The sequence below is a fragment of the Poecilia mexicana genome, unplaced genomic scaffold (assembly GCF_051168715.1).
Source record: "Poecilia mexicana isolate PSO_F unplaced genomic scaffold, ASM5116871v1 scaffold_23, whole genome shotgun sequence".
NCBI classification, from domain to species: Eukaryota; Metazoa; Chordata; class Actinopteri; order Cyprinodontiformes; family Poeciliidae; genus Poecilia; species Poecilia mexicana.
In genome coordinates this window covers 16,875,769-16,892,553 of record NW_028263392.1, presented here as the reverse complement: position 1 = coordinate 16,892,553, position 16,785 = coordinate 16,875,769, and the positions used below count along the sequence as shown (strand labels likewise).

The following is a 16,785-nucleotide window of genomic DNA, read 5'->3' as shown; positions in this document are numbered from 1 at the left end:
AAAAATTACTTTAGCAAAATAATGACCAAACAATAAGTAGCTTTATTCTAATCTCGCATCTGTTAGATGTTGCAAACAAACATTTTCATTTAGGAAAAGTGCTTAGAGGTGTAAATACATTTTTTTTACATTCCTGCTTCTGTATGTAAAGCACAAAACATAACAGGAGATATAACTAGCAAAGTTAGCATTAGTGGAGAGCTAGAGAGCTAGCCAAAAAACAAACAGTGAAGAGCAGCTTTTATATAACTGAACATTTACTTGTTGAGCTTAATGTGGCTTTTTAAATACAGTGTCTGCAGCAATGCCATGTTCTCTACCTTAGATATTCTCCAAATGTTATTCCACTGACTTACTTGCTCCAGAAAACTCTTCCATCGATTGCTTGCATCTCACCCAGCATGGCCAGCAGCAGGGAGGATTTCCCACATCCCACCTGACCCACGATCATCGTTAACTGACCTGGGATGGAAACAAATAAAACACGAGGTGCATGTTTTCATCTACTGAGCAAATTAATGACAGTTACATTAAAAGAGCAATATTGTTCTGCTTCCTGTGAGTACTGTAAGCTATAAATTTTAATTAAAAGAACATGTATGGGTTAAACTGCAGTAATTTGAAATGTAAACAGGTCACTGATTTTGTTGCAAACATCCTGGAAATGTTCCGCCTCCAGTGACTTCGTTCATTACCAGTGCTACATTTAAACATATGCAGAACATGTCTAAACTTAGCCGTCTTTCTGAGTCAACCTTGCAGATTTGATTTCTGAAGTAGAAACCTTTAAGATGTCCAGTTACTTCCTCTTCAGCACTTTGGCAGAGAAGAAAAGCGCTGGAGCCGCTGCTTGCTTAGTAGTAGCATGACTGGGATTGCAGGGAAGTCACATCCCAGAGGACGACTGGAGTGAGTGAAACTCTGCATCTGTCCGGCCCGACCCGGCTTCCCGACACTCGATCTGCACGCGGCCCGACTCTGGTTCAGGCCTGACTGCTCAGCTCAGATTTAAGCAGCATGCTAACCTCAACTCTGAACCATTTACCTGATGCTTCAGCTAATCAGAAGCTTTTGACTCCAGAACAGAAAGTTATTTTATGTCCTCAAATAAGCCAGCTTGCTAACTTCAAAAAACGGTTCTAAAAAGTTTAATTTTCTCATAAAATATAACTGAAAAAGCTTGTTTTTATTTAAATATCATACTGTTTAAATAAAATTAACACAAATACTCATGCAGATGGACAGTTTGAGAAATTCATCAACACAATCTGGTGTGGAGTTTTCCTTCTCAGTCAAGGAACTGGCCTTTAGGAACTTAAAGAAAATTTTTGTTTTTCAGGATAATTTTATGATGTAGTGCCAATTAATAACTAGAGAAAATGGCCAATCTAAGTGCTTTTTGCACCAGTTTAAACAATGTTGCATTTAAAAACTGCCAGTCAAACCTAAAGTGCATTATTCCCCAGAAAATGTCTCAATCGCATTTATAAAACCTTAATGTTTTCCCTTCATTTGACTCTTGACTCAACTGATTCGGTTGTTGCAACACATTTTATTTTTTTATTCCATTCACTCAAGAAATATGAATAGTTCATGAAATAACTAAAATAAATATATGAAAAGGAACAGAAAGAAGTGTTGTGACTTTTTTACACTTATATGTTGTTCAGTATATTTTGCATGATAAGTGACTGATTTACACTTATATGTTAAGCATAATTTACATGATGATTATTATTAATTGTATTGAACATGATTGTATATAATTACAAAGGTGAAGTGGAACATATTTAAGTGTGAGACATGATTTATTTGAATAGAGGAAGTCTTTTATTTTGAAGAATGCTTAACAGGATCTGGTTCTGTTTTGTCACTATCTTGCTTTTGTTGATTTTTGGTTGCTAGGTTACGAATTAGGAACAGCTGTTGCCATTTTTCTCTTCAATAAAAACTGAACAGGAAGGTAACATTTTGGTGCCGAAACCCGGGAAATAAGGACTTTTTTTATTTCTCTGAACGAAGTGAACTTTGCAAGTTTACTTTGCATAAACTTGCAAAGTATCCAGGTCGGGTTATTCCTGTCACATCAAATTTAGCTGGATGATAAAATTGTTGTTTTGAGACCATTTTCAACTAATATAAAGGCATTAAACTATAAATTCTAATGAACATGGAAGATATTTTAAACATCCAAAATAAATAAACAAAACAACAGATGAAATTAAATTGCTAATTGTGACAGGCCAAACCATCACCCCTCCACCGCCGTGCTCAACAGTTCTGCATTGACATTATTTTGTGTTGTGGAGAACCCAAACACAGAGACAACCATGAGAGCTTGATAAACATTTATTTTTAAGGCAGAAAGGGAGGCTGACCTGTGGGGATGCGTATGCTGATGTCTGACAGCGTCAGCTGGTTGTTTCCCCAGGTGAAGGAGCCGCTGCTCACCTGGGCGGAAACAGAGAGGAAGCAAACTGTGACTGCATCGTTTTGGAGACATTTCGTAGCAACAGCAGATGTCTCAGCCTGACTACGTGCCGTTTCACTGTTACGCACTGACCTACAAGAGCACAGCACATGACCCGACCCGAGTTTAAGAAGTCCTGTGAGCGAGTTCACAGGAGTGGACAGTGGTTAGATAACAGCTTCACACAAGGAACGACACGTACTGCGTTCACAACACGGGGGAAACCAAACAGCTGTCAGCAAGTCTGGTTCTGCAAAAATACCAGAAAATCTGCAGAAATAAAGTTCACTGACTTTCATCAGAGTTACATGCTACAAAAACAATGAGCTGGAAATTTTGAGGTAACGATAATAAAGAAAACTAGAAATGTTTATTAATTTAAAAGACAGGTTAAAAACATTGATTTAATGTCCATCTTGATCTTTAAATTTTCCCTCTAACAGGTTTTCACTGTTTTTCTTTTGGACTGTTCTTTCCACTCATTTTCAGTCCAGTAGCTACAGTACAGCTTAAATAACAATGACAACAAATAAAAACGAATACAGTATTTCACCTTCTTAAACCCTCCCACATTCTTGTGCTGAAAAAGTGCTGAAATTGGCTTGAGTAAAACATAAAAAGCAGTAAAAGTGAAGTTCCTACATGCTTGAGGTTGCATTATGTTTCCTTTATTTACCAATATTAGCCAGTAAAAGTATTTTAACACATAATAAATGTAATAAAAGGATGAGTTGGCATGTTTAACAGACCATAATCATTAAGCAGCAGGAGGATTTTTTGTGATTGATGTCTGCATAGTACTTATTTCTATAATGGATAACAAACAATTATGATAATAACTGAAGTGTGAGATGATCTTTAAACTGAACCAATTATACAAAATTCCCATTTTTTGTACATTTTTGTGCTGCTCTTTATGTCTCTACTGCTTCCAAAAAAGGAAAACCACCCAGAACATTTATTGGCAATAAATTAATGATTGTTCATGTTGGAGAATTAGCCATTTCAAAAACCTCCCATTTGTTAAGTCACCGGACCGTTACCTAGCAACCCAGCCCCGTTACCTAGCAACCCCAGGAGAGTTCCAGAACATTTGGTCAGACTCTATAAACTTGTTAAAGGAAGTGTAAGACTGCAGCAACAGCAGCAGAGAAGTCTAATCACTGAAACCTTCTTCCTGCTCAAACTGTTTACATTCCTCCCATCTGTTGCTTTTACATGTTTATTTTTATGTTTATTTTATCTAACAAGAACCCCCCCAGGTTTTTTATTCCACAGTTCCCCTCGCCACATGTTACTGGTCCCAACAGGAATCTAGAGAAAGCAGCATCTTTTGTTTCTGTTAGGGAAAATACTCACGATAAGCTGCTTGGAGTTTGTTTTTGTTTGATTTGGGGAAAGATTTAAATAATAGACGGAGAGAGACGCCGAATATATTAGGTCACATTTGATGCACATGGAGAAAGTGCACGGATAGATGCTTTGTGCCCAGATTGCAGAACTGATTTTGGTTATTTTTTCAGATTTTTATAAATTTTGTGATAATAAAAACATAAAAAACCAGAACACCCACAGATAATGAACAATAACAAACATAGTGGACATCACAGACTGGTGCCAGAGCTCCCGTGGGAAAAATTAAGAAAAACAGGAAAATGAGGAGAACACATGTAACAAAGGGCGACTGAAGTCAGAAAATGAGTTCAGGGTTTGACCAGGATTCAATCTAATTACACCAGCAATGAAATAATCCAGTACAAGCTGGAAAACATTCTCCTTAATAATTAGAAAAAACTTCAATTAAAAAAAGCCAATAAAACCCTTCATATTTCTGCTAATGTTCATGTCTAAATTCAAAATGTTAAAAACTCATTACCAGACAATGGCAGCTGGAACAAACAGCTGTTTGTCTTCTACATAAAAACAAAACTGCATCCATGAACAACAAATTAGTTTTCTGCAAAGTTGCTCCAACGTTGCTGCGACTAACAATTATTTCAATACTTAGTATTTATTATTCTGACTATTAACCGGATAAAAAATGTCTCATTCTTCAGATTTTTCAACCACATAAGCCTTTTTTATACAATATTAGAAAAAATATTAAAAGATATAAATAAATGAATCCAATTTTAAAATCAGAAAATAAACATTTTATTGCCTAAAATGTAAAAATATAGCATTCCAGGTGAAGCTAAAACTGCCACATGAAAAGTTTTGGCTAAAACATATTTATAGACAAAGATTTTTAACTTAAATTAAAAATGTATATCACCACTTTTATCCAGTCTGTTTACTCTAGATGAATCGATTACTAAATTAGTTGACGATGATTTCAATAAACGATTAATCACGATTAATCGTTTCAGGCCTGAAAAGTGAAATTATTTTTCTTTTGTCCATGAAACCTGAGTCCTGATGCTGACTGAGCGTCTAACCGAACAGAAACGGAGAAGTGATGCGGGTGGGAAGCAGCAGCAGATTCTGCTTTAATCAGCCGACGGTCGTCTGGACCGGAGCGTCACTCCGCAGGGATGGGACAGGAAGAGCAGCGTTTACAAAGCGGCTGAGAAAAATCTGGACACTTTCACAAGACCCTGCAAGGGGCAAATAATTCTCGTGTGAATTCTGCATTTCCTGTGCAAGACGACGCACAAACTCAACACACGCAGAGTCACGTGTTTACACACTTTTTACATTTTAAAATTTACATGTTAGAGCATAGCTGCAATAAATGCTAAAAATTTTGCCTCTTTTTTTGTTTTCTTTATTTAACAATTTGAAAAAGTTACCAATCAAACTGTTTTCTGCTCTTTGTGTGTCTACTTGTTTTGCTTTTTATTTTATTTTGTAATTATTTTTTATTTAGTCACGTTACCAATCAGTTTTTAGCCAAGTTACAAAACTGCTTTTCTGTTCTTTTGGTTATTTATTTATTTATTTGGTTGGAGGTTTTTTATTCTTACACATTTTCAGTCACGTTACCAATCAAGGCAGTTTTGTCACTGTAGGTAATTTAATTCTGGCCATGAGAGTCATCAGACTTAAGAGGTTTAAAGTAAAAACAAAGCATTTCTAACTGGGTCCAGAGGTGAAAACTCATCAGAAAGTCCTCTGATCTTTCAAACTGCTTTCCTCCTTTACTGATCATCATTTCTAGTCTTGAAAACTGAACAAAGAGTTTAGGTTTTGTTTGCTGTATTAGCTTTAACCCTTTCAGAGCTGCTGAACTTTGACCCTCACCTTTACGGCCACATCCTCCGTCTCGATGGGCCTCATCGCCCGCCGGCTCGGCTGCTCGTAGTTGTCCATCTGGTAGCGCATCGGCTGCTTCCTGTTGATGGCTTTGGTCTTTGAAAGATGTTAAACATTCACCATGAAACAAAGTCTTTACCATTAATGCATAAACAGAAAAAATAAGAAGAAGTGCAAAAAATAAAATCATTTTGCGACAAGATAAACAATTTTTTACTGAATTTTGATGATAAAACCAAAACTCAACTGGAGGGAAAGCTCTAATTTCCAACTATAAATCAGAACCTGAAAGCCACACTTGCTAGTTTTTCTGAATAATCTGTTAAGAGTAGCGCTCACCATCCCCAGGTGTTTCTTCCCTACGTCCAGGGAAACTGATATATCTCCATTTCTCCAGCTGTCGTCCCCGATTTCATCGCTCTGGAGAAACTCGCCAAGCTTCTGCACACTTTAGGGAAACACACACAAACACACACACACCGGTCTATGAGAAGTGTGAACGGTAAGAGTTTAATACCAGCAATCTCTCAGGAGTTTAGAGTTTCTGTTCTCTGATGTCAGCCTTTCCATTCAGCAGATGCAGCAGCTGAAACATCTCCATGTTTGGTAACGTCCAGAACAACCAGATCTGCTGTCCTCACCAGTAAAACACCCACCTGACCAGAGCCTTCACCGCAAATCTGACCACAGTGGAGAGCAGGAAGAGCGGCGTGACCAGGATGTGGAAAAGCGCCAGCGCTGCGAAGGCTTGAGAAGGACTGGGAATGCTGCTGGTGAGGAAGTGATGAACCCCAAACGTCTGGACAAGAACAAATTCAGATTTCACCTCTGATAGCTGCTGCAGAAATCAAGATATGAAATAATTAAACTTACAGCAAGAACGGCAGCAATGGGAATCGCAGCGTTCATGAAAACTGCAAGAAGAAGATCAAACAGGACATCATCCACAACCCGAGGAATCTGTGGCATCCTCTGCCTGGATGCTTCACCAATCAATCGGTGGAGTTCATTTAAACTGGGTGGATTTCTGGGACAAACCCGACTACTGGGAATATAACACATTTTCTCAAGGATTGAGGGAAGACCATTTCTTACGATGGACCAAGCCCTATTTTTGGTTTGTTTTATCCACTCCAGGACCAGATTATGTGTGTAAAGTGGAGTCAAGATGAGGCTTTCAGGTCAAAGAACGCCGTCCCAACTGGACCCGCAGTGGAGCAAAGGCGGACGGCTACTTGGCTTGCATTCCCACCAGCTGTGTTTTAACACAACTCCACTCCGTTTGCCTAGGAAATCCGGTTGGGTTGTGAGGTACAAAGCCTACGAAGCTCGGTCTGATTCGGTTAAAGTGTTTCAGGTAGTCTGGTAGATCACTACAGGGGAAAACAGCCTGTACCTCAAGTGAAATGCTGGACGGTTAAAACCTGACACAAAGATACGTTTTCTTATGGGGATAATGAGTTTTAACCGTTCATTAAGGTTTTAATCGCCCTTCGTTCCTCTGGCAGTAAAACCCTCCTATTGGGAAAGCCTCACCTTGACTCCTCCAAACATATTTCTCATCACTGAGAGAATATGTTTAATCAATCTTTGGAAAACAACTTGGTAAATTTTAATTAGCTACAGAGAAAGGGATGACAGGGCTTAACAGATACTGACTATTTTCTGTAAAGCTTTCAGGAACAAGGGGTTGGATCTCTAAGGTATTTCTTAAGTAAAATCTTCTTATTGGAAATCTTTCTTTTGTCATGAACTTCTGCAGTTTCCTGTAAGAAGGCCATCCTCCATTCTTTCTTCTTTATAGGGGATGAAATCCAACTTTCTGTAAAAGAAGCTAATGTTTGTAGAAAACCTTCATTAGGCCCATCTAACGACTACCAAACAATGCCTGAGCTTTTGTTTGCCGTCTTACTGGACATGGAGGTGTAGAAAGCAAACGTCCTGAGGCTGGTCAGCTCTTTGCCTCTGGTTTGCTCCACGCTGTCGCAGAAGATGTCCTCCCAGGCGTAGAGCTTCAGCAGCTTTATGCCCTTCAGGATCTCTGTCGTCTGTTTCAGACGGTCTGTGGAGTGTTCCTGCAGGACCGGGTCGAGACACGGCCAGTTTAATACCCATTCCTTATAACGTGTCTGTTTCAGTGTGCAGAGTTTCAGGAAGTGATCGGTCATGGAGCTGTTTTAGAAATGCGGACTGCTGACGCCAACATTAGCATTAGCTTGAATGGCTGCGCTGAAAGTCTTTTCTAGCGACCAATCACAATAAAGTCTGTTTGATTTCAAATCAGTCGTTTGAACAAGACAAAAGAAATGGATTTCCATACTTATTTCAGTTTGTGGTTCTGATGTGACAAATGTAAAAAGCTTAGAGGTTTGAATACTTTTGCACAAAAACTGAACAAATATTCAAGTTTACTGCTTACCAGGGCGCTCTTCTGAGTTTCTGCCAGCTTTGTGGCGATGAGGTACTGAACCGGCGCCAGCAGAACTATAACCGACGCTCCAACTAAGGCGCTCCAGCTCAGGAAGTTGTAGAGCAGAATCACTCCCATCACAATCTGAAACGAAGAACAGCACAGACTGAACCAGATCCACATTTACAGCTCAGGTTGACGACGTTTGTCAGGAAAGCAGCCGTGATTCACCTGAACAGGCATGGCCCAGAGGTTGGGGCAGAGGAAGAGGAACCACATCAGCTGGTTGGTTTCTATGGCGACCAGGTTGTTTATCTGCCCCAGAGTCATCTCCCCCATCGACATGTTGGAGGTGGACAGTCGTAGGATTTTGTTGTAGATCATCGCCTTGGTAACGAAACATAAATACAGACCTGAGGATCACCAGGTGATGGCGAAACATTTCTGCAAGCAGCTAGCAGTGAGACGGAGATCCAAACTTCCTCGTGTGCTCTCTAAGCCTCCTGAAAGTATTTACACTTTTACAATCTTAAGAAAAATCCTCTGGAATATTTAAAGGTTTTAACATCCGGTCACAGGAAAGGTAAACAATGGCAGCAAATAATCTGCTGTGCGTTTTGTGGCCAACAAAGGTGCAGAGTCTGGTCCCTTACGATTTGTTGGTCTACTCCCCCTAGTGGTCTGGAGGACTTACATTTTGTAGAGGAAGTTTGCACCGTTTCATATTTTATTTTTAAATAAAGGTGCAGCATTTTGTTTATTGATCGCAGCATTTTTTTCTGTGATTGCAGCGATTTTTGGTTGCATTTGTTTCTTTGTGTGTTTTGGAGTTTGCATCATTCCTTGTATTGTTAAAAACTGGGTTTTCTAGCTGAACTGTCACATTCTCCGGTTTCCTGATGCGTCCCTCACCAGCAGAGCGCCCCTCAGGTTGATGCCCGTCTCGATGGTGACGTAGTAGGACGCCTGCAGGAAGGTTCTCTGCAGGACCAGCGCCAGGAAGAGGAGGATGGCCAAGACGTAGCTGTTCTCCAGGAGCTCGGTGGTGTCCATGAAGTACACACGGAAATGGTTATCCTGCAAACACAAACAAGTAAACAACGTTCAATTTACCAGGCGATGCTCGATTCAAAAATGTTTTGTTTTGAAGATTTAATTAAATTTTTTTCACCCATATTTCAAAGTGATGTCAGGGCGGCCATCTTGTTTGACGAGATGACAATAATATGAGAATAAAATAGTAATGTTATAAGAACTGCTACATGAAAAATAAAAAAATTAAAACGAGTTGAGCATCTTGGGAAGTTATATGTTAGCATCGGTTTTACAAGTAAGGAAAATATAATCTTTAACAGAATCTAATTATTATCAGCAGCAGGGCGTTGAAACGATTACGAGAATATTGAATAAAGATCCACACAGCCTGAGCTGCTCATATCTGATAAACGTACTCAAGCTTCTTGTCATTTTAAGCTGATATTTAATTTTTAATAATTGTAGTCCCGTCATAACACACCTCACAGAAAGGAGGATGAAAGCGAAACTGCAAAAACACAAAATATGTGTCTATATTTTTATTCTAGTTTCTAGTGCAAACAGCTTAGGAAACTTAAAATATATATAAACAAATCAATTTTAAGATATAGAAGGTTTAAGTAAAACATTAATTATTGGCAGATTATTTCACTTCGTCTGGTTATAAGTGAAATAATCAACGTTTTCAACATTAAGGATTTTTTACCTCCAATATCTTCCTGAAAAGTTTCTTGTTAGTCAGTTTTATCTTATTTTAAGTCTACTAAGATATTTGCACTGGAAACTAGATTTTAGTTTCAGATTTTATTTCTAAGCCCTGCTGATTTCTTTATTCGTGTTTCAGCTAAAGTTGTGTTAATATTTCAGATCAAATTTTCATCCCAAAGACAACTTGAGCACTTTTTATATTTCAAAGACAAATGAGAGAGTTGAGAGAGATGCTGAGCTCTGCTCTCTGTCTCTGCAGCCCAGCTGGACCCACTAAAACACACTTGACAGCATCTCCAGTAAACTCAGACCAGACAAACCAAACGCAGGAAAACTTCCTGTCTGCACAGAAGCGTCTGCGCTGCTTCTCCGACTTTCTGAGGCTGGCATGAACTAACGAGGTGCTAACGTCTGCTTTCCGTCTGCTTTCCGTCTGCTTTCCGTCTGTCTGCTTTGCCTCGTTTACGCTACAAAAGTTTTAAAAAGTCTTGAAAAATGAAGCAAACGATCTTCAGCGTCCAAATATGGCTTCAGGTTTCGCACAGCTGACCCGATAACGACCTCGTTCCAGTTCCTGGCATCGGCCTTTGGATTTTTTAAATAAAATCTCCTGGTATTTCAGAGTTCATGATGCCATGAACTCTAAACAAGTGGAAAGTAGAGAAACAGACCCAAATCCTTTCATTAGAAAACTTCAAATGCATAAAATCGTTTCATCATTTGAAAATGCAAAAATATAAATAAAATTGTTTCCATTTTAAACCAGAAAAAAACATGTTTGTGCACTGAATGACATGTTCTCCTGTCTTTCCCATTTTGAAGGGAGTGTAAAAGAAATGGGTCTCAGTTTTATACCATCAGGAAACAGGAAGTTTGGGATTTCAAAGTAAAAGTTTGATTTAAGACACAATGATCACCTTTAAACATAAAATCAACTAAAAACTGCTCTGAAAAATAAACTTGATTTTTCCAGTTAAGTTACTAAACGGTGCTGCTATTTTGTCTTGATCTCAACAAGGTTTTTTATTTTTAATCTCAAATTAATGGTTGGATTTTTGTAATTTTTAGTGTGAGATTATGAAGCTGCAATAAAATCTTTTTACATGAGGAACAGAAAAAACAGAGAGGCTTAAAATATCAATTAGAAAGACGTTTGCAGTTCTTCAACACTGAAACTAAATCACAGTGCAGCATCAGGCCTGACATGATCAGCAATTATATGAATATATGATAATATTCAGATAACTTTCAAGTTATTTAATTGTAATGACGCAATAAAACAAGAGTAATAAATTTTAAATTCTATTGGATATATAAACACTGGAACTGGACGATATTAAAATATCCAAACTAATTAAAATGAATTATGAAGTCTGTAAAGTTAGACTGAAGATTTTATGGAAAAAGAGAAGAACGATAAATCATGCAGATGGAAATGATTGAGTTGTTTTTAATTCATTGTGCGTTTAATTGATTTACTGCCTAATGATGACGAGCTGCTGGTTCTCATTTTGATCCGGCAGGAGGAAAGCCGCGCTCACCGTGTTCTTGTTCGCCGACGTGTTGTTGTTGTTGTCACCCAGGTTGCGAACGATGCCGTAGATGCAGAGCGGCCCGGCGAAGCCCAGCAGGTCGGCCAGGTACCGGAAGGTGCTGCTGAGCAGGATCGGCCGGCCGAAGGCTCTGTACATGGAGCGCCAGATGGACGGCGCTCGGTCCGGGTCTTCGCCCGTCTGTGTTGAGGAGAAACGGGCGAATTAAAGCGGAGCAGCAACCGGACCCGGTCGGACCGTCGCTCGGCTCACCCTCTGATCCTCGTAGGCGTCTTTCAGCCTCAGGTAGTTGGTCAGCGCTCTCATAGCGATGGGCAGCTTCCCGATCTTCTTCAGCTCTATCGGCCTCTTGTGGGCGCTAATAATGAGAGGGTTCATCCACCAATACGTCGCCTAGACAGCAGAAACGGAACAAGAACAAACTCCGTTTTCTAGGATTTACATCCAGATTCAAATAGATTTGACAAAATATATCTTTATTCTTAACTCTCATGCAAAACGTAATTATTACTCCTCAAAAACAAAAGTATTTTGGTCTGATTTCTAGTATAAATATCTCTGTACACTATAAATAAAATAAAACTAACTTACATGTAACTTTTCATCAACATTTAGATGCTTTTTCTAAACCTCCCACTATGCAAAATTCACATTTTGCACATTTTTGTTTTTCCATCTGGATCTGAAAAGTAGGCCTGTCATGATAACTAATTTTGTTAGTTGATAAATTGTATCAGACGTTATCCCAATAACTGAAACTATAGTTGCTTTGAGACAATTTTCAAATGATTAAAGGGAATAATAACGCAAGAACACATCCTCAAAGCTCAACAAACTTTAAATTCTAATGAACATGTAACATGGAACTGGAAGACATTTTAAATATCCAAAATAAATAAACAAAACAACAAATAAAATGAATTATGGAGTCTCTGGAAACAAAATTATCCTTCAGAAAAAGGGTTAAATTAAACTCTTAAAACAAAAAATGCTCATCCATTTTTTGGTAGTAAGGAAATGTCTTTTGGTGTCTAGAAAGCGAGGCATTCCAAAAGCTAATTTTGAATTAAAGCTTAAAACTTTAATTCAAAATTAAATTCAAAAGTGCTTTATTGATTCTAAAGGGAAATTAAATGTCACATTTGCCGTTACCTAGCAACCCCAGCAGAGTTCCGCCCCGTTACCTAGCAACTCCAGCTGAACTTCTGTAAGTTTGGTCAGCTGGTATTACTAGGGCATGTGATGTACAATGGCTGCTGAAAAAGACCAGTGTTTTGTTGTTTATTTGCTATCCAGAAACCATTTACTGCATTCTTGTTGGTTGTGCAGGAGGTTCCACTTCTGCTTTTCAAAGATGTACGGTTGTATAATTGCACAAAATGTCATGTTTTAACTGAAATAATCTGCCAGGAAGGTAGTATTTAATATTCAAGAAAATTTAACTTAAAACAAGCTCTTCTATCTTCATGAAAAGTTACTTGTAAGCTAGTTTTGTCTTCTTTCAAAACTTGGTAAGACAAAAAAACTTGGTAAGATTTTGTGTTTTTTCAGTGCAGTTAATTATAAGAAGCACCTTAGAGAGCAGATTGACGAACGGCTGCAGGAAGCGGACGCCCAAGTCCTGTAAATCCTCCGGCGGCTTCACCTTCTGGGGGTTGGTGAAGAAAACGTATTTCTATAAAAAGAAAAGAACAAAATTAGGGAGGTAAAGCAGATTGTTGAGGTTTTTCCAGAGCAGGAGGGAATGCTGTGGCGAACCCGGACTCGGATGACGTTGATCTCCACGGCCATCAGCAGTCCGTACAGGATCACCAACAGGGCCGTGATGCAGAACCGCAGGTACTGGAACCAGACGCCAAACTCTGCAAACTTCCACAGCTTGATGGACTTGGTTATGAACGCCAACACCCAGTAGATGAAGAGGACTGGGAGCAAAGAGAGACGGTCAGAAGTTTACATACACCCCGTCTGGAGTTACATCATCTCCTGTTTCAGGTCTGAAGGTTGGTGGAAGTAACGAAACTATTTCTATTTGCTAAAAGAAACAATAATGTAAGGAAGGAAGGAAGGAAGGAAGGAAGGAAGAAAGAAAGAAAGAAAGAAAGAAAGAAAGAAAGAAAGAAAGAAAGAAAGAAAGAAAGAAAGAAAGAAAGAAAGAAAGAAAGAAAGAAAATGTCAGATTTATTTATTCATGTCTCTGAGGTCAGAAGTTTACATACATCTCCTCGGTGTTGGTAGCGTCTTTAGATGTTGCTTCAATACTTCCACTCACCTTCAGTTGGGATGGTTCAAGCGTCGAGTGTTTCCTAAAAAGGTCATGATGGCCTTTATGTCCACTTTAGGTTCATCTTGTCTCCAACAATGAAGCTGTTTGTCTCTGTGGACATTTGAACTGTTTCTTTTGGGGTAACGGCTTCTTCCTCGCTGAGCGCCCTTTCAGCCCAAGTTGGCAGATCACTGGATATGCTCCTATTGGATGCTTTTATTCTTATTATTTGTTGTAATATATCATATGTATATTGGTTGTACCCTGAGGGTGTACAGATGAAAACTAGCCTATATGGCTAACTCTGGCAGATTATGTGATGTGATGTAAACTTCTGATCACAAAGACATCAATAAACACATTTCTGACCTAAAAAAAGAGAATTTTGATGTGATTTAACTTCAAATAATGAGAAATCTTACCCAGCAGCAGTTTGGGGAAGTTGGACGTCTCTATGTTGTGGTAGTAAACAACTGATGTTGTTGCAGCGATGAAACCCATGAAGGCAGGCATGAAGAGATGGAGGTGGTTGGAGGTCATTGTCCTGCAAGAAAGTCAAGACTGTCAGTATCCATGAGGGGACAAAATGTCCTCCGGATGCTAGTCGTCCTGCAGACTGACGTGTTGGAGACGATGCCCTCTGCGAACTCGCACACATGGACGAAGAGCAGCAGGAAGGTGAGGATCCACCGCATGTTGTGTCCGGGGAAATGAAGCCATGTGTTGTGATGAATCTGAACCTTGGAGCTCTGGCTGCCCCAACCTGGAAGACAAGATGGATGCTCTGAAAACGCCTGGCTGGACCTAGCCCCGCCTTCGAGGCGCAGCTCCTCCCCCACTCAGCTCCTTCAGACTAGCCAGCAGCATTTAGCAAACACCCAGACACAAATACACACCTGCAGTTTTTGTTAACGTTTCGTAAGTTTTTCATTGAAAGAAAATAATTTGGAAAAATGTTTTTTTTTGCCTGACTTTATTTTTTGTTACTTATATGAATGGTTGCCATGTTGATCCTTAATAGTTCCACTTTGGTCCATCTGATGATGATGATCCCTAAATATTAAATGATTGATCATTTGATTAGTTACTCTGTCGACTTTTTACCAAATACTTTTTTACTCAAGTAATTTCTTGCATGGCTACTTTTTACTCTGACTTGAGTAAAAATATGTTGAAGTAGTGCTGCTCTTAGTTGAGAACAACCTCTGTATTTGATACACAGCATTTTTATGACAACTAAAGGTAAAATAGATCGAAACACATAACTCTGCCCCTTTAAGGTAACAAAAAAGCAACAACATCGTGTCAAGCTAGGCTCAGTTTGGGACATTTTCTCCAACAACTGATTCATCTCCAGCAGATCTCTAAACTCCAGTAATCCTGGTTCAGCCACACTTTAAAGCTGCTTAAAGTTCTCACAGCGTGGCGGGTAAAAACAGGAAGTTAATGCCAACTGCACATCTGCCTTGTGGAGATTACACCAAGCTGCACCTTCCCACCCAACTCAATGGGGGCACAGAAACCAGATCCTGTTCTAGAGGATCCAGATTGTTGCCACCATCCCGTTCCCATCCTGAACACATTCCAAACGCTGAGGAAGAGGAGGTCAGCCCTACCAATGAAGAGGATGGGGAAGGTGATGAAGAGCAGGAAGACGTGAGGAACCAGGTTGAGGGCGTCCACAAAGCAGCCATTGTTGAGCACACTGGCGTTGATGCCGTATGCACTGGGAAACTTGTCGCCACAAAACGACAGCGGCATGCCAGCAGCCATTGGTTCCTCCCAGACCCGGAGTCAGACTGGCAGAAACAGAAATCCGTCAGGTCAGCGTTTTACTGCCATGGAGCGTCACAACACCGGCATGACACTCAGCCGTGTGAAGCCGTCAGAGCTATTTTAGGACAGTGTAAATCAGGGGTCTGCTGATTTCAGGACTGGAGGGCCGGTGAAACTTTCAGATCCATCTCTGATTCAACACACCTGAGTTAAACGATGAGGTCATCAGCAGGACGAAGGATGTTCGCTCAGGTGTGTTGGACCAGGAAGTCGTCTGGAACTGAAGAACCTGCTGACAATAGATGACAAAACACAAAGGGATCTACTGGATCGTTTTACTGTAGCAAAGAGTTTGAAGCTGAGCTAAAGATGGCGGCAATTTTTAATTTACATTTATAACAAAATATCAGTGTTACTAGATGGATGGAAGGATGGATGGATGGATGGATGGATGGATGGATGGATGGATGGATGGATGGATGGATGGGTGGGTGGATGGATGGATGATATTGTTTTGGGTTTTTCTCTAACATAATTTGTCAGTATTTTTTAAATTGGAACTTCTTCCTGTTTTCTTCATCTAAATGTTTTATTTATAAATAATCAGATCAGTGAAAAGTTACAAGTGGATTTTTTTCTCCAAAATCAATAAGCAACAAGATACTAATCTAATTTATTTAAACTATTTTAAAACAGTTTCCCGTTTGAATCACTTAAAATTGTCATTTCTAAGTCATTGTTTTTATTCTTTGTTTCCATCTTTATTCTTATCCAATTTCCACGTTTAATAAAGCGAATTATTTTTAAATAAATAAAACTTGACGATAGTTAGATAAACTAAATGGAACATTAATATCTGGGGTTTTATCAGAACAACATTTACTTGCAGCCTAATTTACCAACACAAACAGTTCTACACTTCAATAACCAAAATAATTCACAAAGCTAACGCACATTTAGCTCAACAGAGTTGCTAAAATTAAGAAAATTTATTAAACCTTCGATAAGAAAAGTGTCTTACCTGGGAATAAAGGGATTATCCCGACTGGCACCGTTTCATTCCGGCTGAAATTTTATTTTAAAAATACAGCAGAGAGAGAAAAGAAGAAGAAGAAACAAAATACAGTGAGAGTTGGAGAGTTAACAGAGGGGATTATTTTTAGCCCTGGAAGTCAAGAGCGAGATCAGCTGCTCCAACTCAATGCGCGCTGCCGACGGCGTCAAGGTAGGACGCCCACGAGACACAACTTCCGGCTAAGACCTTCAGAATAAAAGCGTTAACTCTTCCTTTAAAGATAAACGTAAAACACAT

General features: G+C 39.3%; 1 protein-coding gene across 1 annotated transcript in view; it reads right to left on the bottom strand.

Annotated features, from left to right (window-relative positions):
• Positions 1-15,767, bottom strand: part of abcc9 (ATP binding cassette subfamily C member 9) — a 41,286-nt gene extending 25,519 nt beyond the window's left edge. Inside the window, exons 1-18 of the mRNA XM_015002251.2 lie at positions 15,678-15,767; positions 15,314-15,496; positions 14,319-14,460; positions 14,120-14,241; positions 13,190-13,356; positions 13,005-13,106; positions 11,684-11,824; positions 11,420-11,611; positions 9,048-9,212; positions 8,367-8,522; positions 8,145-8,279; positions 7,638-7,800; positions 6,599-6,639; positions 6,382-6,524; positions 6,065-6,173; positions 5,714-5,821; positions 2,379-2,451; positions 357-462 (exon numbers count right to left, since the gene is read on the bottom strand). Of these exons, the coding sequence (XP_014857737.2) occupies positions 357-462; positions 2,379-2,451; positions 5,714-5,821; positions 6,065-6,173; positions 6,382-6,524; positions 6,599-6,639; positions 7,638-7,800; positions 8,145-8,279; positions 8,367-8,522; positions 9,048-9,212; positions 11,420-11,611; positions 11,684-11,824; positions 13,005-13,106; positions 13,190-13,356; positions 14,120-14,241; positions 14,319-14,460; positions 15,314-15,470 (2,222 nt within the window). The 5' untranslated portion in view covers positions 15,471-15,496; positions 15,678-15,767. The remainder of the gene's footprint in view (positions 1-356; positions 463-2,378; positions 2,452-5,713; positions 5,822-6,064; positions 6,174-6,381; positions 6,525-6,598; positions 6,640-7,637; positions 7,801-8,144; positions 8,280-8,366; positions 8,523-9,047; positions 9,213-11,419; positions 11,612-11,683; positions 11,825-13,004; positions 13,107-13,189; positions 13,357-14,119; positions 14,242-14,318; positions 14,461-15,313; positions 15,497-15,677) is intronic.
• Positions 15,768-16,785: the final 1,018 nt, after the last annotated feature.